Here is a 17,118-nt window from a genome sequence, read left to right as displayed (position 1 = left end):
CCCCCCCCCCCCCCCCCCCCCCCGAGATTTTGTACTGATTTACAGCTTGAACCTGGGCATTCGAATTCTCCATGGAAACCAATTTGAAAGTATTAAGACCTCCGCAAGATCAATGAATGACTCCCAAAAGGGAGGTTCTAATTTGTAGTGATCTTCTGCAGAACTAATAGAAGGGGAAAATTTAATTTACTGGTAACCAGAAAATAACCATTTTCTTAGATACTTACACATACAGCCCTCAATGTACACAGAACTATAAACATAGAATATATGTAGGAATATATAGCTTTTATTGGTCTGAATCTGGGGTAAGTGCATTACTTACGAATGGCAAAGTCCACTAAGGGATGTGCTGTGCATGCCAAATGAGTGCCAGTAAAACCTTTAACACCGAACATTTTTATGGATTTTGTTCAGAACACATTTTAGAAAACAGTTATTAAAGCCCCTTTTTCAAATTTTACTATTTTGTTGATAATCTTTTTAAAATTCCACTGACTTTATGCTCCAATTGGTTTTGTATAGATTTTTGAAGTGAGGAGAAAAAGAATATTTAATTAGAAATTTTAGGAAGAACCGTTTAAAGTCATAGAGTCTACTTTTCAATCTTGGAGCCTGTTCAATTCTCAGAGCCGAAACCAGGACAGAGCCTTATGTTTGAGGTTATCATCTTCGTGGCTGGAAAGGACTGGGCTTCATCGGTGTCTGATTTAGGATTGCATATAGCAAAAGTAATGTTCAATCGTTTGGGAAAAGAAAGCAGGTGTATTTTGAGTATTGTTTATTTGAAAGGTGATAAAGGGTTTGAAATATTTGATGTGCAAGTTGAATTAATGGACAAATCGTAGAAAGAGGTCAAAGATCCAAAACTAATATTGTATAGTTTGTAATTATTCTGCATTTTTATTCTGTTATTATAGAAGTAAATGAATTCATTCTAGTGCTGTTAAGAACAAAATGTCAGATAAAGAAATATTAATATTCACATGCAAGCGTCCTGTTTTTCAGAAGTGCAAAACCATCATAATATTAGCAACGTGAATATCCAGCTTTCATTAAAGGACATAAATGAAGAGTTTTGTTCCATGGAACATGAGGACAGTGACTCAGCCACCGCATATTCAGGTTCCAAGTGCCTGCGTTCTCTCAAATTGAGTCTAACAAGTACAGATGCACTCGATGACTGTGAAGTCATAGATGATATAGAAGAATTGAAACAAAGAATTAAGAATATGGAGTCTGAGCTTGAAAAGTACAAAATGTTCGTGTTTCATTTACAGACCTCTGACCAGCTTTTATCGAGTGGTATTTCCCATATAGTTTTGAGCGACACAGCCTTGCCTGTGGAAGGACACATTGCACAAGTGCAAGATACAGCTATGCAAGAAATCAAAACGTTTTCTAGTATACATCAGCTGACGGATTACGACATCCACACTGAAAACAGGAATTCAGAGTCTTCAAAAGCACCCGATACATGGACAGCACAAAACCTTAAGGAACTACTATCAGCAAATGAGGCAGAACTTGAAAAAGAGCAAATTGCAAATACACATCTTGATGAAGTGTATCATCTTCAGAACAAACTGAGAGAAACATCACCATACAAGTGAGTAAAGCTATTACTGTTTCAGGTTCCTTTTTGTAAACAGCAATACCAAATAACACAGGAAGGTAATATGAAGATAATTTTATTCACATAGGAGCATGTTGTTCTAGTAAAGGCTAAATTTCACTGACATTAACATAAAGCAACTGAAAAGTTTAGTTAAAAGACGCCTTGAAGTACAAAACAGTATTTCTCTTACACCAGAACTGCTCCTGATAAACTCATGTCATCCTCTGTAACGATTCTATGCCAGATACCTGTGTCTCTCCCCACACCTCAGGTCTACCAACTCTTTCTGCTGCAAGGCATCGTCTCTTGAGCGAAGCCAGGTCTCCTCAGGGTGCTCCCTGAGACGGGCTGACCTCTGTAATCAAAGTATTACAGTTTTGCATCACTCAGGTTTTTTTCAGGTGACAAGTGTAAGAAAACAGAACATCCCATTTAAGATAGAAATGTTTCCATGGGTGATTGGCTGACGGATTCATGCTAGCCCTTCTGTTTGTGTGACCACACTTTATGTATAAAATAAGAAGTTTACACTCTAGTTATAATTTGTTTTGCAGTTGAGTGCCATAATGCCTTCCTTTGAAGGATGTGAAGGTAGATGTATGTAGAAATTAATGAATGAAATTTTATAGCATAAGCTCATAAGCTGGAAAATCATTTATGAGGGGCTGGAGAGTATCAGTCTTGCTTTTTGTATGATAAGACTGGGGGCAGCATTTTGGCTAGCATATCTACAAATCACAGACACAAAATGGGGGTCCCATAAGACCAAACCTTTTTTAACTTCCCCCCTGCTCCCTCCCCCCCCCTTTTTTTCCCCTTCTAATATCGTTATTGTCCTGAGGGCCTATAGAATGGCAGGAAGCATAACAAAGAAGGGTATTTGGCCTGTTGGCTTTCTTCAGAATGCTTGAGTAGAAATATTTGGAGACACTGAGCAATGACCAACATGGACTATTGTATATCTCTTAGTATTGCTATCATAAAATACAATCGTGCTACGTAGTACATATAAATTTACATACATTGAAAATATACCTCATCCATTTTACAAAGGAAGATCTGACTGTGTAAATCAAGGAATGAGACAGTATGGATCATTGCAAAGTTTTTATGGCCACTGTCTAGGGCAACTACGAGTCACAAGTGACAGACCCAAAAATAAGTTATGCATCTCTTCCTATACAAATGACAATAAAAATTCTGTAACAATCCACACCATCATAGATTTTGTTTATGCCCCATATTTTGTTTGATTCCCTGCATCTTTTCAGATCCTCTCCCTTTTTCTCTCCACTAATGTATGATTCTGCAGAAAGAAGTCTATCTGTGATACAGACAGTGGCAGTGTAAAGGGGATGTCTATATTCTGCAAGTGCAGAATAAATTCAGTTATCTGAGTTGAAATTTATATCCTGGCTTGTGGAGTACAAGAGTTTGGACACTACAGTGGTTGTCATGGTCATGTCTCTGGTAATAAACATACAGAGACGTGCAGAATTTTCAGACTGGGTGAAACCATCAGCTCAGAAAGTCCAATATTGTGCTCCTGGCAGGAAATATGTAAAGTTCCAGAAGAAGGGACAGCTCCATCTGTTCTTCCATAGTTAATTTAAAAAAAAACCCCAACAAAAAAACCAACCAGTCAGGAAAAATATGTGTATTCTTAAAAATTCTTTTCATGTATTCACTCTTATTTACTTTAATTTGGTACCTTTGCATACCATCCGGGTTATTTCCAAGCAGACAACCAAGTCATCACTTTAGTTTCTGCCCATCTTATAAATGAAGCAGTTAAGTGAAGGATAATAACCCACAAGTTATGCCCAAAAATACAAAACTCAACAGTTAGAGACAATACATTTCTCATTGTGGCTGTAAAAGCATTTTAAAAGAAAATTGAGTCACATAAAATGTTAGCTTCGGAATATAAGTTTAATTCACTTTTTATTTATATTTAAATGTTATTTACGGTCAGAAAATTACTTTAAAGATAATTCCATTTTCTCAGATATGATTCATTAGTTCATTCACAAGCTGGAGAACTCTCTTTTCAACGCCAACAAATTAAAGAGATCCGCAGTGGTTGTGTCGCTTACCATCAACATCTGACGAGCCTCATTAAAGCTTTTGAGGAACTGCTTCAGGCCAGTGATGTAGATTATTATGTTGCTGAAGGCTTCCGTGAACAACTGAATCAAAGTGTGCTATTGTTTGAGAGGCTAGAAAGGAAATTCCTGTATGGTAAGTAGCAGTATTTTGTGCTTATTGTCTGAGATACATTAACGTTCTCGAAATTTGAAGGTTGGTTTTTTTTTTTTTCTTTTTAGTGAAAAGGAAGCCTTACTCCCTCTTGGTTGCTTTTAAATGATTTATAGGGAGGACTGTCTTGGAAGATAAAATTTTAGTGCTCCAACAAGACTGGATTTTACTTTTGTAGTCGTCCTCTGTATTGACACCTTCCATTTTGAGTTGCTTATCTTAGCACATGCATATTTTAACTGTTCAAAATATAATGGTTATAGTTTAGTAAAAGTTTAGTTACAAGTAGGCTTCAGGATTTTCTGTTTCAGGAAATGGCCGAGCTGACTTTGTTGAGCCGAAGCACTGGATATCTCCATTGAGGGGTTCTCATGGGCATGGTTCACGGTTTTTAACACAATCTGTATTTAACTAAAAAGAAAAAATTACAGGTTTCTGAAGTTTTTCCCCTAAAGTGCAGTCGCTTGCAAGAAGGGTAAATGCAGTGTAGAGATCTGGGCTGTGCTTTTAGAGTGAAAGAAGAAATTATTATATAGTAGTCCATCTAGGCAATTTTCTACAGCCAATGCCTTTAAAGAAACTGCAAGGAATCCTGCACTGGACAGTCGGAAGATAATACCATGCTGATTTGTGCATTATTGATATTCCTGTAGAAATAACACAAGTTAAATTGTATGCAGGTGTAAAATCATCCGTCACTGGATGCACCAAGAAAAAGAGGCATAGACTTCATGGAGCAACCCACCCAAATGGTGCACATAGAAAATTAAAATAAGGGGGCAGAAAGGGAAAATTTATTTGGTTAGAAGGCAGAGAAAAAGAATTCCTTTCAGAATTTTGAGTAGCTCATGAATTCAAGAGCTTGTGGTATTGCAAATCAGTGTGTATTTGAGGGTTTCTGTGAGGCATAATAGTAGAACAAGAGTCTCCTGAGCAGGGGTCCTAGGAGAAGTCAGCCAGAGAAGTGTTGTCCTGGTGGTAGAGAAAGGCAAGTGCTGAATGGAGCATATACCCAGGGAAGGACATTGTAATGTGTACCAGTAAGCAAAGCCCTTTTAATTATCAGCGAGAACTGGCATGTTGTCTGAAACATGGGAGCTTACGTATCCGAAAACACTCTTGTCCTTTGACTGTTTATCCCAGTTCCCCCCCTATTGTTTGGCACAGGATTAAGTTGGAAAGGCAAAGCCTTAAGCGTCTAAGAAGTGGGACCATATCGGGAGATCTATTATTCCTGACATTTCTAATTATTTTCCTAAGAGACCTGCATCTTGTTGCCACATAGTCTAGCTGGTTAAGAAAAGCACGTTATCTTTCATAATAGAGGTAAAATGCAACCATGTTTTGTAAAATGAGCATCAAAGTTGACATTTGTCACCTGGAGGAAGAGTATATTGTGCATATTTCCTTCAGTCCATAGTTTGAAGAAAGTTATCGGCAAAGTGATGGAAAAGGGATGCTAACATGAGTGAAATTCAGCAAGAAAGACCTTTTCCTATCCTCACAAGTGTTGCTCTTTCTGACCCAAACAACTAGCAATACTTCCACAGATGTCAGCTGCAAAACTGTCATTTTCAGCGAGACACTTGAGGTGGCCTGAAATAGGGACCCTGACCCCTACGTCTTCCTGAAATGGGCTCTAGAAGATCACTTTGTTCAGAAACATTCAGGGCCCAGCCATACAATGATCTGTATCCTGCCTTTCATTAAAGATAGTGGCAGCATGTTGCAGTTTCGATTGCTCATATAAAGGAGTTGTATATGAGAAAAAGGTATTATGGCTAGTGTGTCATAGCGGTGTAATAAAAGATTGAGTGTATTCAATGATTTCAGTGGCTACAGAGATTCCTTGCATTACAAATGAGAAGACTGTGTAGTGAATAAACATTAAATGGCTTTAAAAAAATCCCCAAACCAACAGATGGTATCCTATATACTATGAAAAGTCACTGACAACCGAGACAATTCAATATATCTAACACAATGGTGTTGCATTGAATCACACATTAAAATAAAATGATGTTTGTAGGGTTATAAAGAACATCCAGTGTACTAAGAATTGACTGTAAAGAAGAAGCATAAACAACCGTCTGTCTCTGTATTTCCATCCTGACCTTCAGTTCATTCCCCTGAAATTTCAGCTGTGCAACTCTTGCCTGCCACTTTTGCTTAATTGCACAAAAAATGTAAAATATGGGGAGCCAAGGTGACACCACGAAACTCTTATTTCCTTATTCAAATTAGCGTCTGAGTCCAGGTCTCTTGCACTGAATTGTGCTTGTGCTCACACACTGTACCACTGAGAATATTGCAGGCAAAATCCTATGTATGCCCCTTTGTTAAGGATAACTGGTTAGCCTGACTCTGTGTGGACAAAATCCAAGTGAGATGGAACTGGTTTTATATAATTTTTATTGAAGAATTAGTAGCATGTACCCCTAATCCTTTTGCCATATAGCACAATATTTTACATCTGTATGCTAACTAAAACACCAAGGCTGTAAAATCTGGCACCTGTGGTAGCTAGTAATTTTTTTTTGAACTCCAGAGAAAGCTATTGCTTTGCTGCTGGGCTGTAAATAGTTTTGCTCATGTACAGTATTTGACATTAATAAACAGTTTGAGTACCTGCTGACTTCTCTAAATTCTCATTAATTTACCATTCCATATTTAAATAGTTTAAGATGGAGGGGAAAAAAGTATACTTCTCAATAGCTGTTTTTAATCAGATATTTCTGCTTTGCAGGAGAATCAATAGGTACAGAAGTTACTATACTTTATGAATTAGCTCAAAGGTAAGAGTTCAATTGAATGTTTATCCAACATACGATTGTTTGATAAGTTGATAAGGATGCTCCATGTTTTGTAGCACAACTTCCACTGTTTTGCTTTTTGGGAGGGCTTTGCTTATGTTGCCTGTTTCATTAATACCCTTTTTGTTGATAAAATATCCATAGAAAACAAACTAAGGCTTTTTTCCCCACTTCTCAGCAAACAGCTGAGATACTGAGAGGAAGCATCATGCTACAGGATTGTTCCCTTCATGAACAAACAAAACGTGCCATAATACACTGTTGTGTATGTTCAGATATTGTCCTAATTGCAGGTGCTAGGAGGGATAGTCAGCTCACTTTCTGTTTCTGTGACCTTGGGGGCTGGCTCAGGATCACTGAAGTACAGTGCTGTTGAACTTCATTCTCAAAACACCCTTATGCTGAAGGTGAAGAGAGCAGGTGTTGTTATGCTGCATATGTTGGTTTTATGCCAGCCTGGGATTCTTCTGTGCTACAGAAATCCTCAGCTGCCTGTTCAAGGCAGCTTGAAGTCCCCTTAACGTGAAGGTGACTACCTAGCGCTGGAACGTGAACACTAGGCTGGAGGTCCATTGATTATTCCTGCTCTTCAGGGAGGTCTGAATTTCAGTCTTGATATATACCTCTGATGTGTAGTGTTTTGTCACGTTCTGTCGCATAAATTCACTTGCTTTACCTGTAAATTTGACACCATGCTCTCTGTCATGCTTCCAAAGTAATAAAGTAATTTTTATATTTTAAAACATTTTGTTTGGCACCAAAGGGATAATGAGAAGAACACCACAATGTACCAGCAACTGAAGGATGAATCACCTGTACCATCTGCTCTTCATAGCTTGTCTGACTTTGATTTGTCAGAAAAGTCATCTCTTGGATCACTTGAGCACAGGCATGATCTAGAAGGACAGCATGGCACACTGGCGCTTCTGCCAAACAAGTTTCCCCCAGGTAATTTTTTTCCCCACTGAAGATTCGCTAGATACTGGGAAAATGTGATAAATAAGACACAAGGGAACTAATTAAGGAATAATGAAGACTGTTTGTCTGCTTCAGCTTTCCAGTATCTTGCATAATCTTTGCAATTTCAGTAATAAGGCGTACAGAGATGACAACGATTTGAACTACCTCCTGTTTGAAACAAAATTAACTATGATATTTTGTGTCTTTGTTGTTTTAGACTATCATCTTTTACAGTACTCCAGACGGTCTTTAAATAGACAAGTAATAAAGGGGAAAATAGACAATTGTCAAGAGATTATTACATTGAAAAAGAGAGATTTTCTAATTTTATAAAAGCCAGTGTTGTGTTTCCTTGAGAATTGTAAGTGCTGCATAATTAATAAGCAGTGTCATGGTTGACCTGGATAGTTTCACTAAGCACAAGTGATGCTTGCAGTAGTTTGTTGTAGGCAGCGATGAAAATTTAATAGCTGAGATAGCACGTACTGTTCAGGAGAAAAATATTGCAGAGTAAACCAGGAGTGTATGACATGGATAAACTGACAAATAAGATAGTGACAGTTAGAACAGATAAGTTCCTGAGTAAAGCTGAAACTTACAGCCAATGGAAGAAAAATTGTAGAATGGCAAAGCAAGAAGGAAAAGGTATGGTAATGAAACTTGATAGAAAAGATTTATTTATTATGGTATGCATTGTGTAAGTCAAAGTAAAATTTATATCTGAGTTACACTAGTAAGCTTCCTATTGTTATAAGGAAAAATGTATACTGTTGGTGCATCAAGCCTGAATGTGAAGCTGCATTGCAGAACTTTGGATTCATTTCCCAGTACAGAGAACGTTTTAACTAGATAAAATCATTATCTACTACAGTTTTGTAGGAGGAAGAAATTTAAAGAGCCTTAAAACTGGACCATTGTTTAAGTTAAAATGTAGAGTAGGAGTTTTCACTAAATGCACGGTTTGGGCACTATATGGAAAAAGACTGTTGTGGAGTCACATATTTAATGTCTGCCATTTTGAACAGCTCTGTATCATTTTTTAGTATTAACACACATTAGATTTGACAGGAGCTCATAGTGTAAAGGAATGCGATAATTTACTCTAAATAAGAAGTGGTCTCTTGGTTTATTTAGAGTTATTAATGGAGCATCTGCAAGAAATTAGAATCCTGAGACAACGTTTAGAATACTCCATAAAAACTAATGAGCGACTGAGGAAGCAGCTTGAGAGACAAGTAACAGACAAGGAACTAGATCAAGGTAAGAATTTATTTCATGACAAATTACATCCACCTTTCCTGCTTAAAGCCTGAGGGATCAAATGCTGCTGGAAATGTTTTGTGTGCTTTTTTGAACAAACCTCATGCCTTTACAGTTGGAAAATGTTGTGCCTTTCTCCGAGTACTGCTACATCTTGAGCTCTATCAGCAGACACAGCTTTTCCATGCTGCCTGTAGAGTGGCATAAATACAGATCTAATGTGTCTTTTCCTTGAGTCCATTGCTTGAAGTGTATCCAGTGACCAATGCACAAATCTTTTATGAGATACAGGTACACCACACAGCCTCAAACCTACAGCTGCACATATTGCAAAGAGAACAGGACTACCAGGTAGTTCTATGACATTTGATGATGCTGTGGTTGAATTTCATACAAAGAATTGAAAGACCCTTCTAGTTCTGTTATCAGCAAACTGCCTGCCTTTTTTTTTTTTTTGGTGCCTTTGGGATATCATTATTGTTGTAATAGTCTTGGATTTTAGGATGTCATCCTCTTTTGATTGCCTGCCATGTCCAGCCAGGGACAGTTGCAGGAGAGGAAGCCCATTTTGTCAACATAATTTCAGTGGGGCCTGGGACCAGTATGAATATAGGAGGAGGTGCTTTGCTCTAAATTACATTGCTGCTATTGATCCAAAGTAGGAATTTTGTGGAATTAGCTTTCCTACGCCTACTCCGTGTATACCTGGGGTGGTCAGTACAGCACCACTGCTAACAGGACTGTTGGAGATGCCTTCTCTGGAATTTTCTGACTGCTTTAAAGCCAGGTTGTGTTTACATACAGGGAAAAAATGTCTGTAAGACAGAGCCTAGGCCATGGTGTTCAGCTTGTCAGTTGAATTGATTGGTGTGATAAATGTGTTCTACGCAAAATGACATGTGAGTTTTTAATGAGAAATACCTGACAGAAACTGATGGAAATTTTACCATAGAATTGGTTTTCGTTCCAAACTCTAATATAAAGCAGTGGATGAAAAATACTAAAAATAGGTATGCAAATTTAGAGTCCCTGCTCTCTGTTGCTAGTGTTCAGCAACTTTGAAAGCCAAGCTGTGTGGTGCGTTTAAGACTTTTCAACCAGAGGGTGGCCAAGCTTTCACTAAGGATGCTTTTGTAGCACCTTTTCAAGCACGCCATACGAGACATACTTTCCTACACTTTACTCTGTTCTTGCTCTCCTTCCCACGTTTCCCCCCAGAGGACAATTGATTAATATGCAATATTACTCAGAGTGGAAGCAGGCAATAAATACATACATGCTTTCCTTTTACTCAGTTTCGCTAATATTGACATTAGTTTCATTATGTTTTACATCATCCACATGATCCGTTTCTGTTGCTGTTTAAATGGAGACTACCTGCAAATGGCAGTTTGCTTTCAGGAATAATTTACAGTGATGGAAAGGTGTATAAAAAGCATCCATTTCATTCATGAAGTATTTACGCTTCTGGAAAGGCATACTGTTCTCGTGAAATAACCACACTGAAACACTTCCAACTCTTTTACAGCTTCATAAAGATTCTGGCAAGGGCATCCATTAATGCAGTGAAAGTATATTTTCTTTATAAACTGTCTTATGCCTTCCATCTGTCTTCTTGTTGCCTTAGTGCATCTACCAATGCATGGAGGAGAAATTTGGAAAAGAAAGTTAAAAAGCAACTACCAGTTAAACAGCTCCTGTTTGTTACTGTGTTCTTTCAGTGCTTCCTGTTTCTCTCCGTTTTGAAGATCTCTTTCATGTTACCAGATATGCGTATTCTCTCCTCTAGTGATGATGCTACTTTTTTTCCTAATAGATGGGCTTTTTTTGACTTTCAGTGTAAGAAGAAGTTCCGAAGTGAAGTTGAAGCGGATTTTAGCCTTGGGACATAATAATTGAAAACAATTTTTTACTTTTAACTTAATATCCTTAGTTTGTTTTCCTTTAAAAAACAAAACCAAGTTGTAACATACTTAATTGTTGATGAGAGCCTGTTAAATTCATGTGATATTGAGTTGTTTGTTCAACCAAAGTTAATGCATAGAATTATTCTGGTCTGATAAATATATATGGAAGTATATACACACATCTGCCCACTATTTTTGCCATGCTATTTTTAATATTTAGATTCTCTAAGTATTTAAATGCCTCTGGGCTTCTAGTATTCTATAAATGAATCAAGTGCTGGTAATGACTACATCATTACTATAGAGCTGAGGTTTGCAGTGCAAGTAGAACTAAAATAATTGCTTCAATCATTTCAAATGTTAGGCTTCAAAATAAAATCAAAGGTTTAATTTTGAGTTTCCTAGGTTTCAAATGTTAATAACGGCAGTTAACATTAAAAGAGGCTTTTTTTAACCTTTAAGTAACTAACGTATCTACTCAGACTTATCTTCAGCTTTAGTATGCCTTTATTTTGCTTTACCTGGGAATGAATATTTCCTTCCTCTTTGCTGTGATTTTCAATAGTGCCTGTCTTTCAGTCAGTGTTTCCTTTGAAACCTTCAAGGTACGCTTCCTTAGCACTCACTTTTTCAGCACAAAACATAATGAAAACTCAAGTGTATTGCAATTGTAGGCCCTGATGCTCCACTTTACTCTGGTTAGATGGACCTTTGCATCTATGGAGAGCGTAATTGATGTCAGCAGGGCTCTGCACAGAAGTAGTAGTCTCAGTAGTGGGTCAAATTGCAGGATTGTGGCCTTATTACCACTGGCTCTACATTATCCCTTATTATGTAAGATAACTAATAGTTATATTCTAAAGCCTTTCAGTAGAACTGTGATAGCATAACTTTTCAACTAGGATAAGGCTGGGTGATGGGCAATAAATTAAATTAGAATCAAGATGAGACCATCAAGCCTTGCCACTTCAAGTTGAATTGCTTTGTTAAAATCTGAAAGGAAAAAGCCTTTTGAGTTCACATAGCTACCTCAAGTCTTTAACATATAGATAGTAAAATGCCATTAGTGCCAGGCTTCTAGAGCCTTTGAGTCTTTCAGTAACGACAAGAGGTGCATATCATGGCACACTACATCCCAGTTAGGTAGTGGGTAAAAGCTTCAATTGGGATTACAATAAAATGAGATTACTCAGAGGAAGTGCAGCACATCAAATTGAATTGAACTGCCAGAGCTGAAAAGCATCCTCCTCATACACTCAGCTAATTTTTTTGCCAGCTGGTTATTTCTCTATTAACCAAAGAGCTGACACTCATGTAGTTATCTCAAGCTTTAAAGCGTAGGAGATACTGGGATAACCAATCAACTGAAAAATACTTTTAATAGTAATGTTAATTCTGGTGGATCCTGAAGTGTTTTACTGACTATGAGCAGGTTATATAGGGCAATAACAATTACTTGACTTGCATTTCAGAGGCAGCCACCTTGAGAGTGGAATGTGGCACTTTTCAGACTGTACTGTCACATTACACATTGCTGTAGGATGAGTAGCATAAATAGAGTACGTTATGAGGATTACCTAGGCTGGAATTTGACTGACTGGATACACGATTTAACACTTTTATTCACATGACTAGTGCAATAAGATCCTCAGAGTAGGATTCATCAGCCTTAAGGTTTCTAGAAGTCAGACATCTAAATCTGTGCTGGTTACCCAGAGCTTCTTGTGGAGGCACTGAAGGGAAGTTATGTCTCGTCGGAGGACAGGGCATCTCATCCACAGAGAGGTGTGTAGAGGATACATCGGATGAGTCGCTCTCTGGAGGTGCCTGTTTCTCCCCATGACTATCGATGGAAGCTATAGGTTGATGAACGCTTGCTCTGATATCTAAATGTTAAATACACAAATTTAAGAGGGATGAGTCTTCATCCCTGTGACTGTAAATGGGTTCTCAGTTTGTAAGCAGAGGCAAAGACAGTGACTCCAGCCTTATGCTCTAGGCTGGCGTGGTAACAAATGTATTACCAGACTATTTACATTACTTCCTGCATTACCCACTGTAGATTAGTTTGTAGAATCTAGTGGTCCTCTGCAATGGTGTCATTAAATACAACGGAGTATGAACAGAAGACTGAAATATATGTTAAACCTTTGTACAGTTTGCATTATTTTCAAAGAATAGCAATGTCACGAAATACTCCTGCATTTTGCCCTGTTGGAATTTTAGCTGGTAGGTAAAGACTGCCAGGGATAATTTTGCAATTTTGGTAATGGTTGCCTGGCAATGAGAGGTACTTGTGATGCAGGGCTTTGGATTACTTGGCAGTAGCCTGAACTGCCTTTCAGTCTGTAAGGATAACCTTCAAAATATACAGGGGAGAAATATCTTTCATAACATATTTTTCTGCAATTTTTTAAATTATTCTTGTCTGGAAAGTTTAATCTCTAATGACCTAGAGATGACTCATAAATCATCTTTTATGTATATATTTATAGGTTCGGCAAACATTTTTATCCATGGCTCAGAGCAGCATAATTCCCTGACTTCTGAAATACATTTCCTGAGGAAGCAAAATCAAGTTCTGAATGCAATGCTAGCAAAAGGATCCAGAGGTAAAAATGTAAAACTGTGCTTTACAGGAGTAGACTGCAACTCATTTCAGATCAGAAAACAATAAAATATTAACAGTCCATTCATTAAACTGACAACCATTCTTTCCACCCCTGAAATTCCATGCTCAACCATAAGCATTAAAACTGGGGCTAACAATGATGAAGGAGTAACAGTAATGTTCCGTCTTTCTGTTTATTTGTAGCATTCCTTCTTCTTTCCCCCCAAGAAAACCAACAATTCGCCAACGAGGTTCTTAAAAGCAGCTTAAGCTACAATTAGGTTACAAGTCTCCATATTTTCAGACTGTTTGTGTAAAAGCACTGGTGCTTCTTCCACAGTCATGTATTCTCTCATGTGTTTTAGTGCCTCTTGGTGCTTATCAGTTTGTTCAAGTTGTGCTTTTTTAATTAATATATCCCTGCTTTTGTTTGTTTCCACGTTTGACAATACGATCTGATAATATCAGGGTTTCTTTTTTATAAAAACCATGATGACTAGAGCATTGTCGCCCTTGTGTTTTAAAATAATGTCAGTATCTCTGGAGTTTATGATATTTTCCTTTTATTCCTGGATGCACTAGAGAAAGAAAAGCCTCTTAGATACCTCCTGCATGTTTTGGTCTCGGGTGCTTTCTGTCTAGTCTTAGCTTACGTTTTCAGTAGTGGAAGGCTGGTGATACACATTTTTAACAGCACGGGGGATTACCATTTTCATACACGTTCAACAGGACTACTGAAAATGAGGGAATGATTTTCTGATTGTTGGGAGATGGAACAATTCCTCCGTGCTGTTTCTTTGCCAAGGTTGCTGCCTCCTTTTCCAATGCTAAACATAGGGTCACAAAGGAATTGGGGTCCCCATAAGCCTCTCTGCAGCTGTCTCAGAATGCTCAGTTGCCCCTATCAGCAATTCTTTGTCACAGAACCAGTTTGGGGAAATAGCCTGTGCCAAGGAAAGAAGGACTGATATGATACGTTCGGCAGATGAATAGGGCTGGGAAGGAGAGGACAGAGGGATTTCTGTGAGACAGAGGAACATGGATGCAACATGCCCTAGAACAATCCTACTGAGTTCTTTTCTTCCTAAAGAGAAGTCAAATCCATTATTTTGTGAGGATTGGCAAAATTCATGTGCCTGCTTTGGGACCCTGCTGACACTACTTGTTGAATACTATCCTGACCAAATTCCAAGAGGTGTTGCGGGCATTTGGCGTATAAAGCTGTACACAGGTTTTTACTGAGCCTTTGTGAGTCCTGGGGGTTAAATGTTGCATGTTACAGAAAATGCATCTAGCAAAAGCTGTTAGAAAATTGAAATACTGAAAACCTAAAACTCACAAGAGCAGCTGTTATTTTCTGACAGTCTCTGAAAAAGCTGGTTTTGTTAAAAAGCATAGCTTTAGTGGGTTGTGGGCATTGCAAATACCTTGTGCCAAGGAAAGAAGGACTGATATGATACGTTCGGCAGATGAATAGGACTGGGAAGGAGAGGACAGAGGGATTTCTTTGAGACAAAGAGGAACATGGATGCAACATGCCTAGAACAATTCTACTGAGTTTTTTTCTTCCTAAAGAGAAGTCAAATCCATTATTTTGTGAGGATTGGCAAAATTCATGTGCCTGCTTTGGGACCCTGCTGACACTACTTGTTGAATACTATCCTGACCAAATTCCAAGAGGTGTTGCGGGCATTTGGCGTATAAGGCTGTACACAGGTTTTTACTGAGCCTTTGTGAGTCCTGGGGGTTAAATGTTGCATGTTACAGAAAATGCATCTAGCAAAAGCTGTTAGAAAATTGAAATACTGAAAACCTAAAACTCACAAGAGCAGCTGTTATTTTCTGACAGTCTCTGAAAAAGCTGGTTTTGTTAAAAAGCATAGCTTTAGTGGGTTGTGGGCATTGCAAATACCTTGTATTTCTTCTTGTTTCAGATAAACAAAAGGAAAATGAAAAGTTAAGAGAATCTCTTTCTAAAAAGAATGCAATCATTGAGCATCTTCATGAAGATTATGAATGCGTCAAGAAAGAAAATGAAAGGTTGCAGAAACAAATTGGCCAAAAGGAGGATGAAACCAGATATCTGACATGTCAGATTTACAGCAGTCGTAATGAATTAAACAGGTATTGATTCTGTCCACATTTAGACATTCATTTAGAGAAGAAAATTGTCAATGTGACAAGCATGTGTTTAGCCATAGTCATTAACATTAATGAGGTACATAGATATATTCAAAAAGCAAGGGAAGAATTATGGAGGGAAAGGGGAATGGATTGTAGGTTTTGAAACAAAAGATAAGAATTTAACACTTAACTTTGCTGTTTATTGGGACTTAACAGGTTGCAAACAGAAATTAATGTAAAGCAATGTCAGCTCTCTGAGAATGAGAACTTACTGCAGTCACTCCGAACCGAGATCAAGGTTTATGAAAAGTTGGAAGAAGCAAGAAGGAAGAGGACAGGTATAAATGCTCAATTGTTTCTGTACCCTTAGCCCTTGCAACCCTTCCCTCTCTGAATATGATCTTGTCAAAGGACAGTAGGGCTAGGTTACTATTTCTTTGTTTCTACTTGTGTCTGCTATGTAAAGTAGAACTGACAACTTGATGATAAAATGCTGCTTTTTACTTAGGAGTGCAACTGCGAGGTTGAGATGTATGATATGTTTTGACTAGGCACACCCAAGTTTCCTTTACCTTTTTAGCTAAGCTAAAACAAATATTGAAGATTCAGTGGCTCAGGCTGGATAAACTTCATGGGGATCTTAGATATTTATTTGTCATCTAAATACATGCTGCATCCTCACAAGTAGTGCTTACTCAGGTAGCTTGTGCTTTCTCTTGTCTGAATATGAGGGTAATGTCTTCTCCCTAGGGCTGGGAGTAGTGCTGGCACTGTTTTCTGGATGAGACGTTTAATAATTTCCTGTCCACTTTTCTGTCTCTAAAGGTGAGGGGTAGGAATGAGGCTTGCATGAGTTCTTCCTACCCCTTGTAAAGAAGCTATACCACCACATAGCTGTTGGTATGGTTAGGTAAAGAAGTGGAATGCTGTTCATTGCTGCATGCTCGTTACAGGATCCAGCAAATTTCCCATTGGAAGTTCTTGTAAAAGTTGACTTTTTTCTTCCTGCTACTTTGAGTAATATGCCCTGCCATCACTGTATTTCATGCCTAGCTGCAGCAGATGACGCCTGTTGGCATAAGGCTTTAAGCCAAAGTTGGCTCAGGGATGGAAGTAAGTCTCCTTGCAGAACTGGTAATGTAATTAGAGAGTAGCAACACCCTCCTCATGCAGTTGAGCCCCTTCCCACTGTCTGGAGAGCAGTTTGATTTCAGCATGAAAGAATACATGGAATTGTTTGTGTACTGACCTCCTTCTATGAAAAGACGAACACAGACCTTGCTTTTTTCAGGTTTAGATTTGTTCCTCTGGTTGCCAGGTGATGACTATTTTCTTTTTTCTTCTGCGTGTAAAATTGAACTCCCAATTCTACTCCAGCCCTCCTCTGCACTCCGAGATTACCCATTCCTTTTACTTTCCCCAGACTGTGCATTAATGCACTTCAAATTTTGTAAATCCTCTTCATTCTCTTTTTATTACATTTTTTTGCTTTTGGCATGAGACTTATTAGCTTTTATGGACAAAGTGAAAAATAATTTTCAGCTCTTTAAATCTTTCGAGGGTAGA

General features: G+C 38.1%; 1 protein-coding gene across 1 annotated transcript in view; it reads left to right on the top strand.

Annotated features, from left to right (window-relative positions):
- CDK5RAP2 (CDK5 regulatory subunit associated protein 2) overlaps window positions 1-17,118 on the top strand; it is an 82,868-nt gene that overhangs the window by 52,483 nt on the left and 13,267 nt on the right. Inside the window, exons 23-30 of the mRNA XM_009319338.1 lie at window positions 1,009-1,609; window positions 3,627-3,859; window positions 6,624-6,672; window positions 7,454-7,638; window positions 8,785-8,910; window positions 13,313-13,429; window positions 15,363-15,552; window positions 15,769-15,890. Of these exons, the coding sequence (XP_009317613.1) occupies window positions 1,009-1,609; window positions 3,627-3,859; window positions 6,624-6,672; window positions 7,454-7,638; window positions 8,785-8,910; window positions 13,313-13,429; window positions 15,363-15,552; window positions 15,769-15,890 (1,623 nt within the window). The remainder of the gene's footprint in view (window positions 1-1,008; window positions 1,610-3,626; window positions 3,860-6,623; window positions 6,673-7,453; window positions 7,639-8,784; window positions 8,911-13,312; window positions 13,430-15,362; window positions 15,553-15,768; window positions 15,891-17,118) is intronic.

The sequence above is a fragment of the Pygoscelis adeliae genome, unplaced genomic scaffold, assembly GCF_000699105.1.
Source record: "Pygoscelis adeliae isolate BGI_AS28 unplaced genomic scaffold, ASM69910v1 Scaffold270, whole genome shotgun sequence".
Taxonomy (NCBI): domain Eukaryota; kingdom Metazoa; phylum Chordata; class Aves; order Sphenisciformes; family Spheniscidae; genus Pygoscelis; species Pygoscelis adeliae.
This window is presented reverse-complemented; position numbering and strand designations above follow the sequence as displayed.